The sequence below is a fragment of the Cupressus sempervirens genome, chromosome 9 (genome assembly GCF_028749045.1).
Source record: "Cupressus sempervirens isolate cs-2001-9-10 chromosome 9, ASM2874904v1, whole genome shotgun sequence".
NCBI classification, from domain to species: domain Eukaryota; kingdom Viridiplantae; phylum Streptophyta; class Pinopsida; order Cupressales; family Cupressaceae; genus Cupressus; species Cupressus sempervirens.
This window is the reverse complement of record NC_143126.1, coordinates 509,558,646-509,580,379: the sequence shown is the minus strand read 5'-3', so window position 1 is coordinate 509,580,379 and position 21,734 is coordinate 509,558,646. Positions and strand designations below refer to the sequence as shown.

At 36.5% G+C, this 21,734-nt stretch overlaps 1 protein-coding gene across 2 annotated transcripts in view; it reads left to right on the top strand.

Moving 5' to 3' along the window:
* The window catches only part of RPE (D-ribulose-5-phosphate-3-epimerase), a 49,345-nt gene that overhangs the window by 19,351 nt on the left and 8,260 nt on the right, over nucleotides 1–21,734 (top strand). For both annotated transcript variants that reach the window (XM_089800815.1, XM_089800814.1), the window contains exon 5: nucleotides 14,879–14,957. In XM_089800815.1, coding sequence (XP_089656941.1) covers nucleotides 14,879–14,957 — 79 coding nt within the window. The remainder of the gene's footprint in view (nucleotides 1–14,878; nucleotides 14,958–21,734) is intronic.

Sequence of the window (21,734 nt, the reverse complement as noted above, 5' to 3'; positions counted from 1 at the left end):
ACAGGTACCCTTTTTAGTCCATAAATGGGTTTTAAATACATCACATGGTTGTTCCTAATAAGATTATGTTTTTGAGGCACTTTCCTAGTTAAATTTAGAAATCAGGAATGCTTATCAGGACTGTCTAAAGGACAAGGAAAACTCTAAATGTCAACTAAGAAAAGCTGCTAGGTACACTCAACATTCTGGCTCTTCTGGAATCTAGATCACATTATCCTGGATAAAACAAGATGCAGCTGGAACTTGTTTGTATTGTTATAGTAGTAGTTTTCCAAAACCTGAAAGACAATTGTTTTAATGGATTATCAACATCCATGGCAGCCTTGGAATTGATCTGTGTATGACTTTAATTTCTGAATCAGGAGAGCCTATTCTGGGAGTAACATTCGATCCTTATTTGAAAATAACATCACTGGAGCATACATTATGCAGCCAGATAAATAATTGGTGGCATTTTAACATCAAATTGGATTGTTGTGTAGCTTACGTTAGCTTCTGCTGGAGGATCCTTTATTCCATGCACAGAGCATGTAGTGGTACAATTCATTTCATTTCACTCTTTGAAAGAGAAGTTGAGTTGCACTGTGTTCATCAATTGAATCTCAGAAACCTCTTGGACCTCATAAATTTGTCACAGTTGGAGATAGACTTGAGATAGACCCTACAAATTATAAACTTATATAATAATATATAAGGGCTAGTTGACAGTTATCAGTTTCAAAATATCAAGTGAAAAATTCACTGGATAAAGAATACTGTAAATGTGATGCAGCCCTGAGCATAATGAATGAAATATTCCTCCCTCTTTTCTCTCTTGCCTACAGTTGTATTAATCTACCAACATAGAGTGGGATTGAGTTTTATAGTTGCAAGAGTAGTGTTTGATATATATTTTTTGCAGTTGTTTCTTACTGTCGCTTCCTATTATCATCTACAATCTAATGCACCCTTTTGGTTTTAGAATTTTCATAAGGTAATATTTTGTAATATCTAGTCTAATTCAATTTTTAATTTCTATAAAATGAAGTGTTTCCCCAAAAAATAAGTATCAAATATTCCAAATGATATTTTTGATGATTAATTGAATGTGCACTAAGGTTATCTCTGTGTGAGATCACTTTAAGGAATAGTGGGTTTCCGTCCTCCAATTCTAAAGCTAGAGGGGTTTTATGTTCAGAGTGGTTGAACCATAGTTCCTGCTCCACAAGGAGTAATAATCAAATGTAAATTGAATTCTCCATATATGAGGATCTCCCCCTTCTTGACTTATCTTTCTTATATTATCTTCTTTGTAGACCTTGTCTTTTAGGAGACACAGCTTTTCATATGCTGGTTGACCATTCTTAACATCTCAATCTTGATGTTATTCTAGATTCGTGATATATTAATCATCTTTCTTTGGGTGCTTACTTAAACTTGATCTAAACCTCTCCAAAGCTGGTGGTTTGAAAAGTCTTCAAAGACTGACTCAATTTTCTCTGCGCAACTCACCCTCTACGATATTGTCTTGCAATCTCCTTTGAAACATGGACGACTAGGAATATTGAAAGGGCCCACCCAAATCTTCCTCATTAAAATGTATGGCTACCTTAGACATAAGATATGCAAAGACTTCAGGAAAAGTGGCAACTGATATCAATACATAAGATCACAAACAATAATGATTATATCAAATCTTTATTCTCTAAGAGACAAAGTACTCCTCTAAATATTCAAACAACTTGAATGGTTGGCAGCAGATATAGAGATGGCTTGCATAATGTCTAAAATGAGTTGTTTCGTTCTATTGTGAAATGGTAGACTTGGATGAAGGTGACCAGTTGATACTAAGAGACCACAATTCTTAAGCCTCCACATTAACTCTATGATTCTTACATATATGACAGAAGGTTATTATTGTAGCACTTTTCAGCTTGCAGCTGGGTATTTGGGAGTGGTGGCGATTTTAATCTCGTGTGATCTCTCTACAATCCCTGATCCACTCTTTGGCATACTTAAATCTTTTAGGCTTTCAGGGATGACTTTATTTTAAAAACAGGATATTACATAGAAGGACCGTTGTTTGATATATTACAACCCCATGTTATGGTAGAAAGAGTGTTTTGAACTTTTTACTCGTCCAACTTGCCGCAAGACAGGATTTGGCTACATATAAGGACCATTTTCTGACACATTATGACCCTGATGTTGGTAGAAAGAATGATTTTACTCATTCAATTTGCCCCAAGACACACATTTTTACAACCTTGCTTCATAATTGGCTTTTGGCCTTTGTTAATTTTCATTTTGGTTACAAATTGTAACAACGCTCTTTTGGGCATCTATTGCAACTTGTCTGTTTTGAGTTTGGGTTTAGGTTTCAGATGGTATATGTGTTACCCCAGTATCTCTTATAGCTTATTATAGAATCCTTTTGTCATCAGCAGCAAGAATGTTTTGCCTCATCCAACATGCTGCAAAGAAACATTTCAACAGCCATGGTTAATCATTATTTTTTGATCCTATCAACTTGTCTTTTTGGCTACAAATTATTATAATTCTGTTTTGGGCATCTATTAGAAACCCTCAGTTTTGAGTTTGGGTTTAGGTCTGAGATGGTGTATGTTGCCCCAACATCTCTTCTAGCATATGATAGAATCTCTATGTCATCAGCACAGAGAATGTTTTGTCTCATTCAGCTTGCCCTGTAGAAAACATTTCCACACCCATGGTTAATCATTGTTTTTTGAACCTGTCAATTTGTCTTTTGGGCTTGATTATTATAGTGCTTTTTTGGCATCTGTTTCAATCCCCCAGTTTTGAGTTTGGGTTTATGTTTGAGATGTTAAAGTGTTTCTTGAACATGGCTTCGCTGAAGCTCCTGTCCCTTACTGCTAGAGCCTCTCCTTTTGTTACTGCTGACACCGCTTTTGCTTATTTTGGACAGGCAAGGACAAAATATTAGAAAACAGGTGTCTTTTCTGGCTTTCCTTTTTCCTTCTTATGTTGGTTTCTCCATCGAAGTTATGTGGGCAACATTTTAAAAATTTCAATAGACAAGGAGATTTATCTTTTGGGTTTCTATATTCCTGTTTCCAATCAAATGACATTTTTTTATTTTTATTTTTCCAGAATTATAATGTTTGTTGACTTAGAGGCGTTGCTCCTGCAAGAACTGATATTTTTGTTACAGCCTGGCTTATTTGACTTGCCCAAGAACATAAGTATTTGGTAGGGATGTGAATGAGTCCTGTTAAAAGCTTCAGCAATATAGTATGGGACAGTGATTTTCTTGTCCCTACCCTCATTTTCTGCAGGGATTGGAAAATGCAATCACCTCCCATGGGGCCTACCCACATTTAGGCGAATTTTCCCATGCTCATAGGGGATGGTATTTGTGTTTAGATTCAATATGCTGGTGATTTTTCTCAGTGCACAGGGAAACTCAGTTAATGCCTTTTGAACATTGAAGGCACATCAACTGCCCAAAAAATCAGGATCGTCTATTTTTCAGTCTTCAACATAACTTGTAAAGGGTATTTGGGTTCTTTAGAGGCAGGCATTCTACCCAAGTCCTTCTCAGTAATCAAACTTTTTAATTTTTTGTTTAACAAATGCATGTTATATTATTACATCAGAGATCAAGATAGCTATTGCAGCTAATCAACACAAATACAAAAAAGGATCTCTAGGAGTGTTACCTTGATAATTTACCCAAGGAGTTAGAACAAAGTTTAATTCCAGAGTGAGGGCATAATTTGAAATGTCAAAACTCTCTCTATATACTTTTCTCTCTCCACATACTCAAACTTTCTCTCTCACTACGTACTAGGAGTTTCTCTCTCTACGTACTAAAACTTCTAGAAAGAAGTTTGGGTTTGGGTTGTGTCTTTGCTCAAAACACACATGTTAGAGATGGTTATTAACCTCTTATTCCATCAATAAAGAATTCTATGTGTTAATGGCTTACTATTGGCGATAACGAAAGCTTACGTTTTTGCAAGCCAAGTTTTAAGAAGGCAAAACATGGTTGGGAAATATAGTCTTGACTATGAAACATGGTTGGCAAAACTTGGAGCTGTTTGGCAAGGTACTCTAATAGAAGGAATTGTCTTCACTAGCTCTATGGGGTAATCTGAAACCTTGAGATCATATACATATCACCTCACGCATACCATTCTTTTGATTCTGCCCATATGTGGAAGGAGCATCTTCAAATGAGTGATGAATAGGTTGATGTAGGCCACTAAAACACAAGAATATCTTGAATAAGGATGTGTTGCAATCAAAACATCTTCCAATGGTTTGGGCAGTTCATGTAAGAGGTCTGTTTTTGCAACTACGATAAAGGAGACAGCGTGCATCATCTGTTTGACGTAATGTCAGCTTGGAGGTGGTAAAGTGTGGAGAGTTTAAAGCCCGAGATGCCCATACATGATTACCCACACCCACTCATTAGTTTGTGACTTACATAGTGCAGGTTCGTGAGAGATCAGTACCCATTATTTGCAGTGAATTCCACAAAGGCAAAGATAGGAGGAAAACTTCACATCGACTACTAGGCTAAAGATGCATATTGCCAGCTATTTGACAGAACGTTTCGAGTCCCATCCTGCGACATAATTTCATCTGGGAGCCAGATAAGTGTTCAACAATGAAGTTGGAGTCTCGTATTTGGGAGATTTGAAGTCTTAGCAGAGTGAACGCTATGCCTGTTGATCTACATTGCGAGGAGTTGAAATAATAATGCACATGAACTGTTTGGCCGAATGTCTGCCACTCCTCCAACCTGCGGCCTTGACAGGGTTACTAACATGACATCTATTTGACAAAATGCTTATGATTTCTTAAGGCTCCAGCAATTGAAGTGCATAGTATAAATGTATATGCATATACACATGGGTCCCAATATGTTTGATCGAATGCCAAATTGATATGAACAAAATATAATGACAAAACCCATGAACTGTTTGCTGAAACTCCACACCAAGATGCGATCACAATAATTGCAGAATATGTGTCCATTTGGCAAGATAGACACACCTGCAGGTGTTAGAATGGAGTTTTATGAAGTTCGATGTCAACCTTCATCTTCCTATGCTACCTATAAACTATATATCTATACAAGTGGAGGTTTGATGACACTGATAATTCATCGAGACCTATAAACTATTTGATAGAATGCTTCAAGTATATGTGGGAACTTGTGCACACAATAGGGACTTTGATAGTGTATTCTGATTATCTGAAGGGGATCGAATCAAGAGTTTGAACATACGAAGCCAAGGGAGCATTGAATTCGCATTCGACATCTCACCAAGACAAGGAGTTGTGAGCAATACTATGAGGTACAAATTCCAAGGCAAGGAACCTCCGACAATGCTGACAAGCACACTTCGTGAGATATCAAATACCAAAATGGGACACATTGACATTGCAGATTTTTGGCAAGCAATGAGCAAAGAGGATAGATTGCCTTTGGCACAACGAACATTAGACATCGGGTTGGTTCATACAGGATGATATCTGCTTGTAGTTCAGTGTACCGAACTGGTTTTGGTATGTTTCAAGGCATATGATCGAAACTCTAGAGACATTAAGACCTCAAGAGGTAATGTCATGGCGAGGTTGGATCTAGTATCTATCTTCATTGCATTCAGATTACTAGTGAGGAAAAAAGTCACAGAAATCTCTAAAGAAGGTGCTCAAGGGTATTTCATCAAAATAAAAGGAAGTGTTTAAATGTTATTGCTAAAAGTTGGCTAGATCAACCTAGGAGAGGACAATCACAATTACCAAGAGCTTTGCGTAGAATACTTTGTAATGAAGACATTTCAGATATGATCGTCCTTCTCAGTCGAATAGTGGGGAATGAGACAACTGAGGACTTTTAGGATTGGATGTTCTTGTACATCAGTACCATCACCATTGGAAAACAATTCATTGATTGGGGAGAAGTGATTAGTGATGCCCTTTATCGTCAGTTGACTAAATTCAATATGAATCAGGGATTCTACATGTCCTCGTACCTTATGTATGCAATTGCTAGTATGAAGTCATGCTTGGCCTCAATCCCTTTGGGGAATACAATGTGGCTACGCAAATCTATAATTATTATCCCCAGTTGCAATTGAAACAAAGCAATGCACACTTCTATAGGGTGAACAATGCTTTCTCTATGCTCATGGCTAGAGAGCTATAGGGAGATATAGGATTTCGAATTTCTCTTGAAGCAGCCAGTCTCATGAGTACTTATGGTAGCTTCTTCATACAATATCCTCGGTTCACCTACATTCGCATTGGAGGTTTTCAAGATTGTCCTCTTATGTTGCCTTGTTTTGTAGATGATAAGTTGGTACTTTCAGAAGTTTGCAGGCTGATTGGTCAGGTAAACAAGAAGTGTAGGAACAAAAGATCCATTCCTTTCCCAATTGGTATCGGGCACTACAATTGTCTTTGTTCCTCAGATGCCCAAAATATTGAAAGATCTATGGTGAAGATAATTTTGAACTCTTTTCAAAGTCGTTTCCAATTTGATGGCAGTGGGTATGTTAAAAACAACTTGATATTAGGACCCGGTTACCTCCATTTTCCTATGATGGAAGATTATTGGAATGACTTTGAGGTGAGAAAAAGAGATTGGATGAGATTTACAGTGCAACAAATCATTGATTATAAGATGGGATGGGATATGACAGGCTGTAATGTACCCATTTTTAGTAGGTTCCTGCAGTTGGCCAAGTTAGTTCACCATAGCAACCCTCGTGAGCTGACAGGGCATTTTGGGGATCTGAGTTACCGATTTACTATTTTTAGTAGTTGCTATTTTTGGCAATGCAGTGGGCAGCTTGGCAGTTGGTCGTCATCTGTGATTAATCAGGTTATAATTGCATGAGCTCTTATTTATTTATTATTCATTGAGTTGCATTATTATAATAATGTTTATATTATTTATATTATTTTGGAAAGATTCTAGTGTTGAGTTCTTTTGGGAAACTTCCATGATTTCTGAGGTGGAGTTTTTTAGGTAACTTTGGCCAACGAAGGATTATAAATGAGAGCTCATTTCATTGGGAAAAGCACGCTTGAAATTATATTTTCTTTTTGTGCCTTGTGGCTTTCTCTTGTTTTGTGACTTGTGAGCCCTTGTTGAAGTATAAAGGATCTTGTCTGAGAAGTTCATGGCAATTGTGCCGAAGTATACAATTGGCCAACATTCTCCTACTATATCCCTGTAGCTAAGGAGAATAATTTTGAATACATATTTTCTCCCTTAATTGTCTGGTGAGGGTTTCTTGAATTTCTAAGAATTGTTCTGAAGGTTGGCATTTTGAATTGCTGCTATTGTATAGCCATTCAGTAATTTCTCCTACTGTTATTGGCTATGGCTGAGGAGAGGACTCAATTTGGTTGGTCATTTGCATTGCTTTGGGATTCAACAAATTTTCCTAAGGGCACAGATTGTAATTTCTTTAGCTGCCGTCTCCAATCTATCAACAAATCATTCCAGAATTTGAAAGGCATCTGCATATTGGAGGCCACGTGTGTAGAAAGGGGAAGGCAATCAATGTGGGAGAGTTGCGGTTGAACAAGGCCAGTAAAATTACTGCCGTTAGGAATATTGAGCACTTCATAGGGACTGCGGTAGAATTATTGGGGCAAGCCGTTAGCATTATACAAGCCAGCAATTTGATATGTGATTGCGGGAGCCTTCTTGGAGTTTGGACACTCTTTGCTGGTGGTCTTCACATCTTGTGGGAGCCGTTAATTGTCTTGGTAGCTGCAACAACAATTCAGGGATATCGTGAGCAAACACCACTCATCTGTTTCAAAACTGTGATTTGATCAACTCATTGCTGCAATCATTTGGAAGTCATCTTCAATTGGGAGCAATTTGAAGCTCCCAAGATGAATGCTTTACCATTATCATTCGTAGATGAAATGATTCAATCCATAGCATCTCCTACATGCTCTTCATCTCTTGAAAGTGTGGAAGGGACTCAAGAGGTGCCAGTTGCGGAGAATGCAAATAACTAGGATTTCTCACCTACAGTCCTACAGGTTCCTTCAGTGATTGGTTCATCGATCCCTATCTCAGCATCTTGGTAACAATAAAGTTTGGAGAGAAAGAAGAAAAGAGTGATCCAATTGAAAGCACCAAACTTGGATGCCATAGCTGATCTAGTACATCAAGGTACAAAAGTGAAGCAAACTAGAATAGATTGTAGATTGCGGCGGTGAATCCTACCTTAGGAAACCTATTTATTGAGATTGCACAACCGGTCATAGAGAAGAACATAGACGAGGTGGATGAAGCTGATTTTAACATAACTCAAGTAGATTTGGGTCGAACTACTTGTGAGGGTAGAGAGCTTAACTTCCAGGTGTCAGCTGCTGTCCTAATGGAACAGTCAAAAAGAGACAAGCAAGTTAAAAACCAGCTCAAGCATCAAGTTGAACCCTTTTCTTCATGCATATGATCAATGGTAGGGGATTCATTCCCAAGTCCTAGTGCTTCTATGGAAATAATGGAAGATCCCAAGAAGATGTTTATTGAAGATATCATTCAAAACATAGGAGAGTGCCAAGCACACGGCAAGATGGTAAAAGCATGGATGAAGCACATGGAGGAGTAAGCCTCAAGCCTATTTCAGAAGGTAAAGATCACATATACTAAGGCAAATCACATACAGCAAAACATTCAAAAAGAGTTAGCAACTCTCAAGGAACAACAAGCGTTTTGGAGAGAAATTGATGGTAATTTGGTAGAGATTAAAGGAATGGACAGCGACATAGTCAAATCTTTGAAATTAGTCACCAATGGAGAATAAGAGCAAATTGACATATGACTGGAGAACATCAAATGGAAACATGTAAGCATAAATCAGCAAGTAGCTGAAGAAGATAAGTTCTTAAATGCTTGCAAACAATTGAAAAGAAAAACCTTGGGGAGTATACCAACAATTGTAAAGGGTATTCCTATCAGTGAACATACTCAGGATCTAGACATCTTCCATTTTAGAATGCATTGAATTAAAAATCAGCATTGAGCTTGGCAGTAAACAGTGTTCAGATGTAGACATCATGATGAGATTGAGCTCTCTATCAGTGGCACTAAACTCTTGTATTCAAAACTTGCCAGGTTACACCCTAGAGTTGGATGAAATTAGGAAGAGTCATGATCTAAGCAAGCTGAAAATGCAGAGTGTGGTCATCATAAAAAACAAAGCTTTGGCACAAGTGATCAAATCATTCAGATTATACAAGGAGAATTTGACTCAGCTACTCACAACACCTCCAGATCAAAGAGCAGGAATAGGAGATATCAGTGATCGCAATTGAAAGTTAGAAGTAGGAATGTCTAAGGTTGTCTCAAATGTTTTGTTTGTATATTTTGTGAAGAGGTCAACTTTAGAATCAATTTTGGTTTTGGTCAATGCCTTAACTTTTTCCTTGCTGTAGTTAAGCATTGAAAGTTAGAGTTGGTTACGAACTATCTTCAGAGTAGTCCAAACTTTAGCTTTTTGAGTAGTTATGAACCCGAAAAGTTGGTTATGCTAGAGAAAATTATAAATTCATGAACAAGGCATGTAATAAGGGAGTTTTTGGATTTTGGAGACACTTATGTTTTAATAGCAAGGCAATTTTTGGAAAGTGCGTACAATTCTTGTTCTTGTAATCAGCAATTTTCTTAAGTTCTTGGTGGTAAGAAATAAAAGAAAGTACATTTTGCATTGTCTTTTCTATAAAATCCGAACTGTTTGGGTGTTGATTCTTGTTGTAATTAATGTTTTCATGGTATTGTTGAAATGTTAGTGAATCATCAAATCACCATTGAGCTAATGGTAGCCTTCAAACGTAGTTCTTGATCGTTCTTATTAACAATTGAAGTTGATTTCAAGAGGCTTGAAAATCGTTTGGTGCATTCATTTTCATAACTTTCTTCGTATCTTCTAAAGTTTGAATACATCTTTACTTTAAAATCAAATTACATCTTAGGAGGGAGCTGCCCCTCAACATGCAGAGGAAGGTCATATACCAAGGGCCTATTCAATTGTTGGAGGAACTGATTTGCTGCACACATTTCCATTGGGCGAAATCATACTTTTCATAGTGACAATATGTTTACCAACAAGGAGTAAAGGTCCCTAGTGGGAAAAGCATCGGCATCCTTATGGAAAAAAAGCTTGCTTTTGACAAACATAGTCAAATCCAGTTTTCATAACCTCAGTTTTCATAAGCAGAGGGAGGAACAGTCCTTGTGAAAAGTTGCAGTATATATTTTCTTCCACTAGAAGCAAATGGTGGACAGCCATTTCGTATGCCTTAAAATTTTTCATTTGTTCCAAGTGATCCAAATGTCCTACTAAAAATGAATCTTTCCAAGCAAGTGGGGAAATAAATAAGAAACTGAACTCAGCCTACAATGATGTCAATAAGGCCCTAGCAGCAGTACCTTTCAAGAGGACATGTTGAACTCATCACTCATCCACAAAAAATGAAGAAGATTGTGATATGCCAACTCTGTAAACCCTTTTTTGACTAGCACGCTTGGCAAAGCATTGGATCCCCAAGGTTGTTATTCAAATAATGACCCTTAATTTCAAGATGGATTGATAGGATTGTTGGAAACTTGGCGCTGTTACAAGATTCAAGAATTGGCAGATTAACGAATTTCCAGACGATTGATTGATTAACAGAGGAACAAATTTGTTCCTTATAAAGAATTACAAGGATGCTGTCTCTAAATGAAACAACGTAGATTGAAGACAAAATTAGAAACAAAACTGAAGATAGGATAGGAAATATTCCTATCTAGACTGAAGACAAAAGAGACAGGATAGGAAACATTCCTATCTAGATTGAAAGACGGACTACAGACAAGTAGTTGACCATAGAAAGTATTTAACTAAGGAGATAATATCTTAATACCCTCCCTTAATGGTCAACGTACGAATGTTGGAACATTTTGGGATAACTGAGACCCTCCTTGGATCTACATAATGTTGAAACCAAGAAGCTTTGCCAGAAGAGTGCTATGACTCAAAACAGATTGCAATTACAAAACTTCGTTTTTGTGGAAAAAACGGTAAAACCTAGAATCTCATGCAACCTTGCACATTACAGACCATGAAATAATTTTTAAGGAGAAAATCAACAAACCCAAAAAAACAAAAACAGATTTAGAAGGTGAAAAATGCAGCTTTGCCTTGATTAGGAAGCTCGACAACTTGTGCTATTGGCTGGGAAGCATTTTGCCTTGCTTGGGTAGCCAAACGTTTTCGACACTCGAACTTCATATGGCCAAACTTGTGACAGTAATTACACTGTACATTTTGCTTCGTAGAGCCATCCAAAGATTGAGCAGAAGGTTGATGCTGGAAAGGCTAAGAAGACTGATGGTTGCCGATGTTCTGTTGAAAGGATTTTGCAGCAAATGCCTGCTCTGAGGAGGCTGTAGAAGCACTGCTGCCAAACTGTCGTTTCCAATGATCCTGCTGTAGAAGTTTGGTGCATAATTCTGGAAACTTCAGATCAACATTAGTTGACGTAATGTTGAGTGTTTCTATGAAGTGCTGATAGGATGATGGTAGACTTTTCAGAGTGATGACTACCATATCCTCCATTTTTCGACCAATAGCTTGGAGCTGATCGCGAATGTCCTTATCTTTGTTAGATGCTCTTGCAAGGACATATGTTCATCCATCATAATGGAGAACAACTGATTCTTTAGAAAGAATGCTCAACTCTTGGCAGATGTTTCATGTAGCTCCTTCAGATATTTCCAGATTTCTGCAGCTGACTTGCTAGAAGGAATTTGCGGTAGCTGATCATCGATAACAGAGAGCTTAAGAAGCACAACAACCTCTCGATTGGGATCATTAAACTTGTCCTGTTTTGCTTGGTCGGAGATCGGATGAGTCTTTGTGCCTAGAACAAGCTCATCTAAATGACGATACTCAAAGATGGTTAACATGCGCTGCTTCTAGCGGTTATAATTGCAGTCATTGAATCGTAGATTGCCCTCCAACATCAGATTAGTCAAAGATGCCATTTCGAAGAATTCAAGTACAAACTTCAAGACTGAAATTCGACAAGCACGGATTTCAAGGAAAATTCCAGAAGATCCAGAAGAATTAGAGTGACCCAGAAGAGAGCTCGAAAGACCCAGAAGGAATCTGCTGTCGATTTCTGGATCCGTTGGCTCGAAAATTGAGGCACCCATAAAAAATGGATGACAACCTAGTTGAGCTCTTGAAAAACTTACCAAGAATCAGCAATCAAAAAATTTTTTCGACCCCAAAAATTAGGGTTTTGAGCAGAAAATTCAGTCGGCGGCCATGGAGGTCAAAGTTGTAGGGAAAAAAGTCATTTTCTGGTAAATAAATATCAGGCTTTCTTCAGGAATGGATGTACATGGACGAACGTTGTTGAAGAGGGCAGAACTGACACCGAAGAATGGTGTAATAGGTGTGCGTTTGGAGAAAAAAGTCTGCAAAAAACGACGATCGGTTCAGCAAAAAAAGTCACTAAAACAAACTTGCGATTTTTGTTGATGTCTGGTCATGAATAGAGGAGCCGTGATCACCAAAGACCCGCAATGTGTAGCTTAAACCAAGCCCCCATACTAGTAGAAAACACGAGCAATAACTGGTGCAATTTTAGAAGTCGCAATTTGTAGTGCGATTAGCTATGAATTTTTCACAAAAACGGAAACCCTAGATGGGTTATAGAGAAAAGCTCATAAATAAATTTGAAAAATTTGAGCAAATAATTTCGAAAGAAAATATAGATTTTTCAAAAAAATTTGGAGTATTGGCTTTGATACCATGTTACAAGATTTAAGAATTGGCAGATTAACGGATGATTCATTGATTAACAGAGGAACAAATGTGTTCCTTATAAAGAATTACAAGGATGTTGTTTTTAAAAGAAACAACGTAGATTGAAGACGAAATTAGAAACAAAACTGAAGACAGGATACGAAACATTCCTATCTAGACTGAAGACAAAAGAGAGAGGATAGGAAACATTCCTATCTAGACTAAAAGACGGATTACAGACAAGTAGTTGACCATTATAGAAAGTATTTAACTAAGTAGATAATATCTTAATAGGCACTGCACTTTAGGATCATTTATTCCCCATTAGTTTTTTAGACACAGGCCAATATAAATAGCATTTTCAGGATACTTGAAATTTCAATTGAAAGGCAATTTTCTGGAATCTTTTTGTAGTGATTGTGATATGCTGATATGTTGGTCCTTTTCAATCTATAGTCTTTTGTCCATTTTATGCAGCACATGTTACAGCTGCAATTTTTCTTTCTTTAATGGAATCATCAATGACAGTCATTTGGTTGGGGGAAATGGTCATAAATCAGTATTACTCTTTCATGATTTATCCTTATTATCAACTATAAATTATAATATATGAGTTATTTTCATCATGATACGTAAAAATATATAGCCCATACTATCCAATATCTTTGACATCTATTCTTTGTTTTTAAAACATTGTCTTAGCAAAATATATGCATGTGGAAAGATTCACAACTATTTTGTGTATTTATTAAAATGTAAAACACAAATGGGATTGTTTTTATATTTCAAATCTTGTAAAAATGCTTCAGGACATTTAATTGTTATCGCTGGTTACTTATAAAAACATTTATTGTGATTTTTTCTCGTCAGATTCGGATACAGTTAAGACTGACTATTTTTTGAATCTATGATTTCATCATTCTTTTCTCTGTATTTAGTCCTTATTAAAAGATTTTGTTGCACACTTGAGCATGTAATCACACTAGTACTTTAGTAGGGTTAGTTGGTAGTTGTAAAACTGAAAATAAGGTATCTGACATGTTCTTAGGACTCATCTATTCTGAGTCTCAAATTTGTGTATTCTTCACTTATTCAAATTTTGAATAACACATACATATGTAGATATGTATGTTGTAATTGTAGCTTTGTAGGTCTGATGCCTTCAAACTATAAAGTTATAAGCTCCTTTATTTGTATTTGCTCTCATACAATATATTGTCTTGCTTCATTTGCATACATAAAATTTATCTATTCCTAGCTATAATAGAATAAGCTTGATATCATTATGTGAATTCTACAAAAACAAAAACGAAGAGAACCTTAATTGTTATTATATTTCTACTGTAAAATTGAAAACTCTAAAATGCTCTCTACATAAGATAGTGATTAGTGAATCACCAAACAAGTTTTGGGTTACTGGTGTTTGATGATGAGTTTCAAGGTTCAATTGCCATGAATGGGGCACTTTGTAGGGGTCATGGGCCACCTTGAGTTAGGGTTCATGGCAATGCATGAACCTAATCTCACCCCTATGTGTCACTCTCTGGCATAATCAAGTGTAACAATATTAATGATCCAACTCATCCCCATCTTTTATATGAGCTCTGCCCCAATGTTATAACTAACATTTTAGTCTAGTAGGCATGAGTGAGTGGTAAAGATGGATCATTACCACAATTAAGAACCAGGTTTGATTCTCCAGAGGAGCCACTGGGCATGCTCTTGTGCTAATGTGTCAGAAGTGTGATAAATAAAGTGCAAGCAACACATTCCCTGTTTGTGTCCCAAAGACTGAGGGGTCATTTAAAACCCTTTGTAACCAAAAAAAGTAAAAGATAAAAGTGAACCAGCAGGCATTATTGTGAATGCTACTTTAACAAGTATGATGAAAAAAGTGCATCATGATGTTTTACAAAGCTATAGATCCTGACATGACATTTTTCATTTTCATATTTCTATCTAATGAATGCATTGGCATTTAATGGATTCAAATTTTCAATAACAATTCTTGCCTGATTGGTAGTGATCTTAAATGAACTTATGGTAATCTTTATGTTTTCTTTTATGAACTTCAGGTCAAGAGTCTTGGAGCCAAAGCTGGAGTTGTTCTGAACCCAGGAACTCCACTAAGTTGTATAGAATATGTGCTTGATGGTAAGATTTTGTAGTCCTTATATGGAGAAATACATTTTTTTGTCTTTTGAAGGATGCATTCACATCAGAAACTAACAAGAGTATGTTCAGGAGTGCAATGATTGGCACACAAGCAGTAAGAGAGCCCTCCTCTTGACACGCACCAAGAGAGCTAGCTCAGTTCTTTATAAAAATAATAAAATTCTATCAGTTTGGCTGATTAAGTCAAAACTGTAAGTTCTATGATTCTTCAGACATGGTTACAGTAGTGTAGATCAGACAATTACATATCCCTCCTAAATGCTTAGTCCAACTCCTAAATGCTTAGTCCAATGAGCTACCAGGAAATGTGTGTTGAGCTACCAGGAAATGTGTGTGAAGATGCAAAACGTAACAGAACCAAAACATCTGTAAACATAAATAAAGCTGAATTGACAGAGAAGCTCCTCATTCCAGATGGTGGACTTGTGGTGGATATAACACACATTTCTCCAAATGACAGTAGCAGCCTTTTGAGCACGATTGTTTAAGTTGAGCTGTTTTACAGTTTCATCCATTTACAAACTCAGATAATATTCCATAACTGCAGCGGACTCAATATGTTGCATGAGGCAATCCTTGTGTAATATCATGGGATAATATCTTTTAAAAAACCTGCCAGCCTGCCCATTAGCTATCCACATGGACAATGGTTTCAAGTTTTTCAGCCAATTATACAATTAACGGACAGGTTTGCACACCAGGAACAATATCCTCTACTCTGGCCAAGAAAATGCCATAAAATTGATGGCATTTTTCTACATCTTGACCTCCACTACCATCAACTTGGACCCCATTGATCCTGTGTGAAATAAGAGCTGACTGTTGACAAAGTAATTCAAGTTTAAAATGAATTACCACAAGATCGACGGTGATGTTTAAGTAATTCAAGTTTAAAATGAATTACCCTAAGATCGATGGTGATGTTTAAGTGGCAAAAGATCAAAATTACCTATTTAAGTAGGCATAAGAAATGAATAATGAGGTTGGTTCGTTGTTGATTGGTGATCTTAAGGAAAAGCCGTGAAGAGGTGAACAACAGAGGTGAAATGTGAAGAGTTTGTGAGATGTGATTGCTTGAGGAGGTGCCAAGCATATTAGAGATGAAGATATCAATGAAGGCCAGTCAATGAACCAATAGATAAGCGAATGAAGATCTGAATTTTGCAAAGTGAGTTGTACTTTACAGATCAAACCTGCTGTTACATTCTAACCATTGTATCAGTCCAAAATCCTTTAACCAAGGTTGACTTAACAATCATTTTGTAAATCCTTTAATCAAGATGACATTCTAATGGAATGTTTTAAAGTCCTCTAACAAGGCCACTCCTAACAAGGTGATTAAATCCTTTAACAAAGTTATATTTAACAGTGTTTTGTATAATTTTTAATAGGGTTGACTCTTAACCAAGCTCACTTCAGAAGAGTGAAAAATTGGTAGCATCTTACTTGGTGGTTTTTCCCAAATTGGGTTTCCTCGTTAAATCCTAGTGTCAAAAGAGTTGTTTTCATGTGTGGATGTTATTGTTTTGCATGCTATATTTTTCAGTAGTTAATTTACTAATAGAGGACACATATAGAGACAGATAGTTAAGATATTATATAAAATGTTAAATTGCTGATGATATGCTATAGAGACCGAGTGGGTATTTGAGTTTATTTATATAGTTTGAAATGTTTAAAAGTTGAATTGGTACATCTGGACCTGAGGATAATTGATTCAACCCCCCCTCTCAGTTATTCTAAATCATTATAACAATTGGTATCAGAGCTTTGGTGCTTGTCAGGAAAGTTTGAAGGGACTCAAGTCAAAGATCAAGATGTATAAAAGAGAGCTACCTAAGCTGAACAAGGAGAACTTCTAGCATGGTAGAGGCTGATGGGATTACACTTGTCTGGAATTTGAGATTCCACATCCTACTACTTGGACAAATGACTACATTGAGGTGCCTAGACCTATGACAATTGAACAAATGAAAGAGAAGCAAGAGCACAACCAAATGATGATTGAACTTTCTATAGCTCTCAGTTATGTAAAATTTGATGATGTGAAGGAATGCACTATGCTAAGCAAATATGGAACAAGTTGGCAAAAATCCATGGTGGAGACAAGAATGTGTTAAGAGCTAAGGCAAAAAGCTTAAGAGGAAAGTTTGATGACATGAGAATGCAGGAAGGTGAGAATATTGCACAGTATTGTAGTAGAATCAAAGAAGTGGTGAATGCTATCAGAGGATCTAAAGGAGATATAACTGATGAGACTGTGATAAGGTATTGAGGACTTTACTGCCTATCTACGCAATCAGAGTATCTACAATTCAAGAATTGAGATGTACACCTGGTAATGATTTGACCTTGGATAGTCTAATTGGTAGACTTACTTCATTTGAATTATCAAATTTTGATAATTACTCCTTTGCAAGTGTTGAATCTGCATTCAAAGTTCAACTAACCCTTGATGGATCTAAGAAAAAGAAGAAAAACAAATATGTAGCAAGTGACAGTGGATCTGATGATGACCTTGATGAACTTGAAGCATTATTGGCAAGAAGACTTCCTAGAGGAAAAGACAAATACAAAGGTAAACTTCCTATTATCTGTTTTGCATGTAACAAAGTTGGTCATATTCTAGTTAGATGCCTTGACAAAGATGACAAAGAGGATAGGGAAGATTTCAAGTACAAAGGAAGGAGAGATGATAGAAGCATCAGAGATAAAAGAGACTACAAAGACAAATGTGAGAAATCTTGCTATATTGTTGAAGAGAATGGTCTTGATAGTAATTGTGATGATCATGATGAAGAAGTTGTTTATGCTGCAATGAAAGATGATTCTGATGAAGATGAGAAAGTTGCACAAATCTCACATATGAGTAAGATCTCACATGTGAGTAAGAATGATAGATGGACAATTGATAGTAATTGCTCACATCATATGACTGGTGATACAAGTAAGTTTGATAAGCTAGAACATTATAATGGAAGTGGTGTTAAGTTTGGTAGTGATGCACCATGCTGTGTGAAAGGGAAATGATCAATTAAACTGAATGAAAAGATCATGAGTGATAATGCATATTGGGTTGATGGTTTGAAATATAACTTGTTGAGTGTAGCACAATTGATAAGCTTAGGTTATAGAGTTGATTTCCAGAACAAGAAGATAGATCTATGATGCTACAGGTGAACTAGTTGGAAGTGGAGAGCAAACAAGAGGTAATTTGTTCTATCTAGACCTATCTGAAGATACTTGTCTATTTGTACAATTTGAAGATGTTTGATTATGGCATAAGAGGCTATCTCATGTGAACTTTGATAACTTGGTAAGCATTAGTAAAATGAGAAGAGTTAGAGGGTTACCAAGAGTAAGCAAACTTGATAAACTGATGTGCAAACAATGTCAAATGGGTAAAATGACAAAGTTTAGTTTCAAGAGAAAAACATATTCGTCTAATGAGATTTTGGAGTTGGTTCATACTAATTTGTATGGACCTATTGGAATACATAGCTATTATGGTGATAAATACTTATTCTGTTTGTTGATGATTTTTCAGGAATGATCACTGTGATGTTTCTTAAGGAAAAATCTGATGCGTTTCAAATGTTTAAGTGGTATCTTGCTAGAGTTGAGAAAGAAAAAGGAAAGAGGTAGAAATGTCTGAGATCAAACAGAGGTGGTGAATTCATTTAAGATGAGTTCAACATATTTTGCAATGACAAAGGAATCAAGAGGCAAATGAGTGCACCAAGGATACTACAATAGAATGGTATAAAAAGAAGAAGGAACAAATCTATTATGGATTGTGCAACTGAGAAGGATGTTTCACAGAAGTACTGGAGAGAGGCTGTAAGCACTGCACTCTATACTCTGAACCAAGTTCAAGTGAAGAAAGGAACAAACAAAATACCTTTTGAACTTTGGTATGGATATGCACCAAATGTGAATTATTTTAAAGTCTTTGGAAGTAAATGTTATATATTGAAAGATGCAAGAAAAGGTAAACTTGATGCTAAAAGTGATGAAGGCATATTCCTAGGTTATTCCACTAAAAGTAAAGCTTACACGTGTTTGAATTCTAACACTAACAAAATTGTGGAATGTGCAAATGTTAGAGTTGATGAATTTGTAGAGAAAAATGAAGAAGAATGCAAGAAAGAACCTGAAGATTATGGAAACTTTATCTATATCTATGAAGGTGAACCTAGCACCTCATTTGAACTAGAAAAAGTGGTTGTCGAGCATCAACAACTAGGCATTGTCAAGGTTTTCTAGAAGAGCTCTGTCGAGCATCAGTAGCCAGGGTTCTGGAGAAGAGCTCTACCAAGCTTCAGTAGCCAGGCACTGCTGAGGATTTGTAGAAGAGCTCTGCCGAGCATCAGGCTATAGGAGTTGAGTCACAGACTGTGACTGACGAACATGGGACAGGAAACCAAGTTACAACTAGAGACGAGAGTTATTGAACATGCAGAATCTAGTGGACAACAACAAGAGGAATCAAGACCTGAACCTATATTGGTAGAGTATGTGAGGAGACATTATGCACCAGATCAAATCATTGGAGATAAAGATTCAGGAGTCATGACAAGAAGACTGAAGAATGACACATGTTTATTGTGTAGATTTGAACCTAAATTTGTAAAAGATGCTTTGGAGAATGAAGATTGGATCAAGTTAATGAATGAAGAAATTGAACAAATTGAGAAGAACAAAAGATGGACATTGGTACCCAGACCAAAAGACAAAAAAGTGATTGGAACTAAATGGGTTATCAGAAACAAGTTGAATGAGAATGGTGAAGTCACAAGAAATAAAACAAGATTGGTTTGTAAGGGGTATGCACAAGAGGAAGGGGTTGACTATGGAGAAACTTTTGTCCTCGTTGCAAGGTTAGGAGTGAGGACTTCTCTTGCATATGCTGATTACAAAGTATTCAAAGTGTACCAAATGGATGTAAAATCTACATTGAGTGGAATTCTGGAGGAAGAAGTCTACGTTTAACAACCTGAAGGATTTTTTGAAAAGAAATAGGGTATGTAAGTTACATAAAGCTTTATATGGTTTGAAGCAAGCCCCTAGAGCATGGTATGAAAGATTACATAATTACTTGGTGAAAATTGGTTATGCAAGAACTAATGACAATAGCAATTTGTATCTGAAAAAGTGAAGCTGAAAACAAGATATTGTTAGCTGAAATTTTTGTTGATGATGTCATATTTGGAGGAAATGATTCATTGAGCAAGTAGTTTGTTGATCAAATGAAAAGGGAATTTGAAATGTCAATGTTTGGAGAGATTAAATACTTTGTTGGTTTACAAGTTTATCAGATGAACAAAGGTATGTTCATCATTGAATCAAAATACATAAAGGAAATCTTGAAGACCTTTGGTATGAAAGACTCAAGACCAGTTGGAACACCAATGGTGACGGGACACAAATTGTCAAAGAATGGTGATTCTATCGAGGTGAATCAAACATTGTACAGGTCTATGATTGAGAAACTACAATATGTTGTACATAGCAGACTTGACATTGCATTAGTTGTTGAAATTGTTGCTAGATTCTCAGCTAATTCCAGGGAAAATCATATGATCGCAGTAAAAAGGATATTGAGATACCTGAAAGGAACAAAAGACCATGGCCTATGGTATAAGAGAATTGACAAATTTGAATTGAAAATGTATACAGATGCTGATTGGGCAAGAAATGTTGATGATAGAAAGAGTACAAGTGGAGGAGCTTTCTTCTTGGGTAGAAGATTGATTTCATGGACAAGCAAGAAGCATAAATGTATTTCACAATCTACAATAGAGGCTTAATATGTTGCTGCAGCATTGAATTGTTCAAACATTGTATAGATCAAACAATTATTGAAAGGGATGAAGGAAGAGATCACTGAACCTGTTGTGATTTATTGTGATAACACAAGTGCTATAAACATATCAAAGAACCCTGTCATGCATACAAAGGCTAAGCATATTGTGATCAAGTATGATTACTTGAGAGAGCTGGTACAACAGAAAGAAGTGAGACTGGAATATGTGAACACAAAGGAATAGATAGCTGACATTCACTAAAGCACTACCTAAGGATGCTTTTGAGTATCTAAGATGCAAGTTAGGGGTCATTCTCCTACTTGAAGCAAACTAAGTAGAGTTGCTGCATCGCATCAATCTGTAAGAATCATAATATCATGAATATTGATGCAAGGAGGTCACACTTTAGGACCTGCCTAAAGGTGTGACATGGAATACATTGAACTATGAGTAGGAGAAACTACAAGGAGCTAATGCAAAGATGATATTGCTGTATCAGTCAGAGCAATTACATGAAGATGTAGGAGTATGGTATGTCTATTGAGTTACCATACAAGTAGATATAAAGAGGGAGATGAGTTTGAGGTTTCTACATAAAAGTGTATGTACTAAATTAATAGAGGGAGCGTCCTGAGATTGATTGAATGAGAATCAGAATGAAACTAAGAAAGAGAGAAGCCAAACATAGAGGGAGCAGACAATACAATGTTGAAGCTTTTTGGATTGCATGGTAACTAGTTAAGTTTGACTAGTGTTGCCATCAATGCTAAAGAAGGAGATTGTTGGAAACTACAATTGGAGCAATGTTATGCTATCATTGATGTCAAACCTACTGGAGGGACATTCACTAACAATGTCGAGTGCCATATCATTTGATTGATGAAGAGGATTTGAAAAGAAGAGATGATGAGATGACCTAGTGAAAGGTTGAGTTGAGATGTGTTAAGTA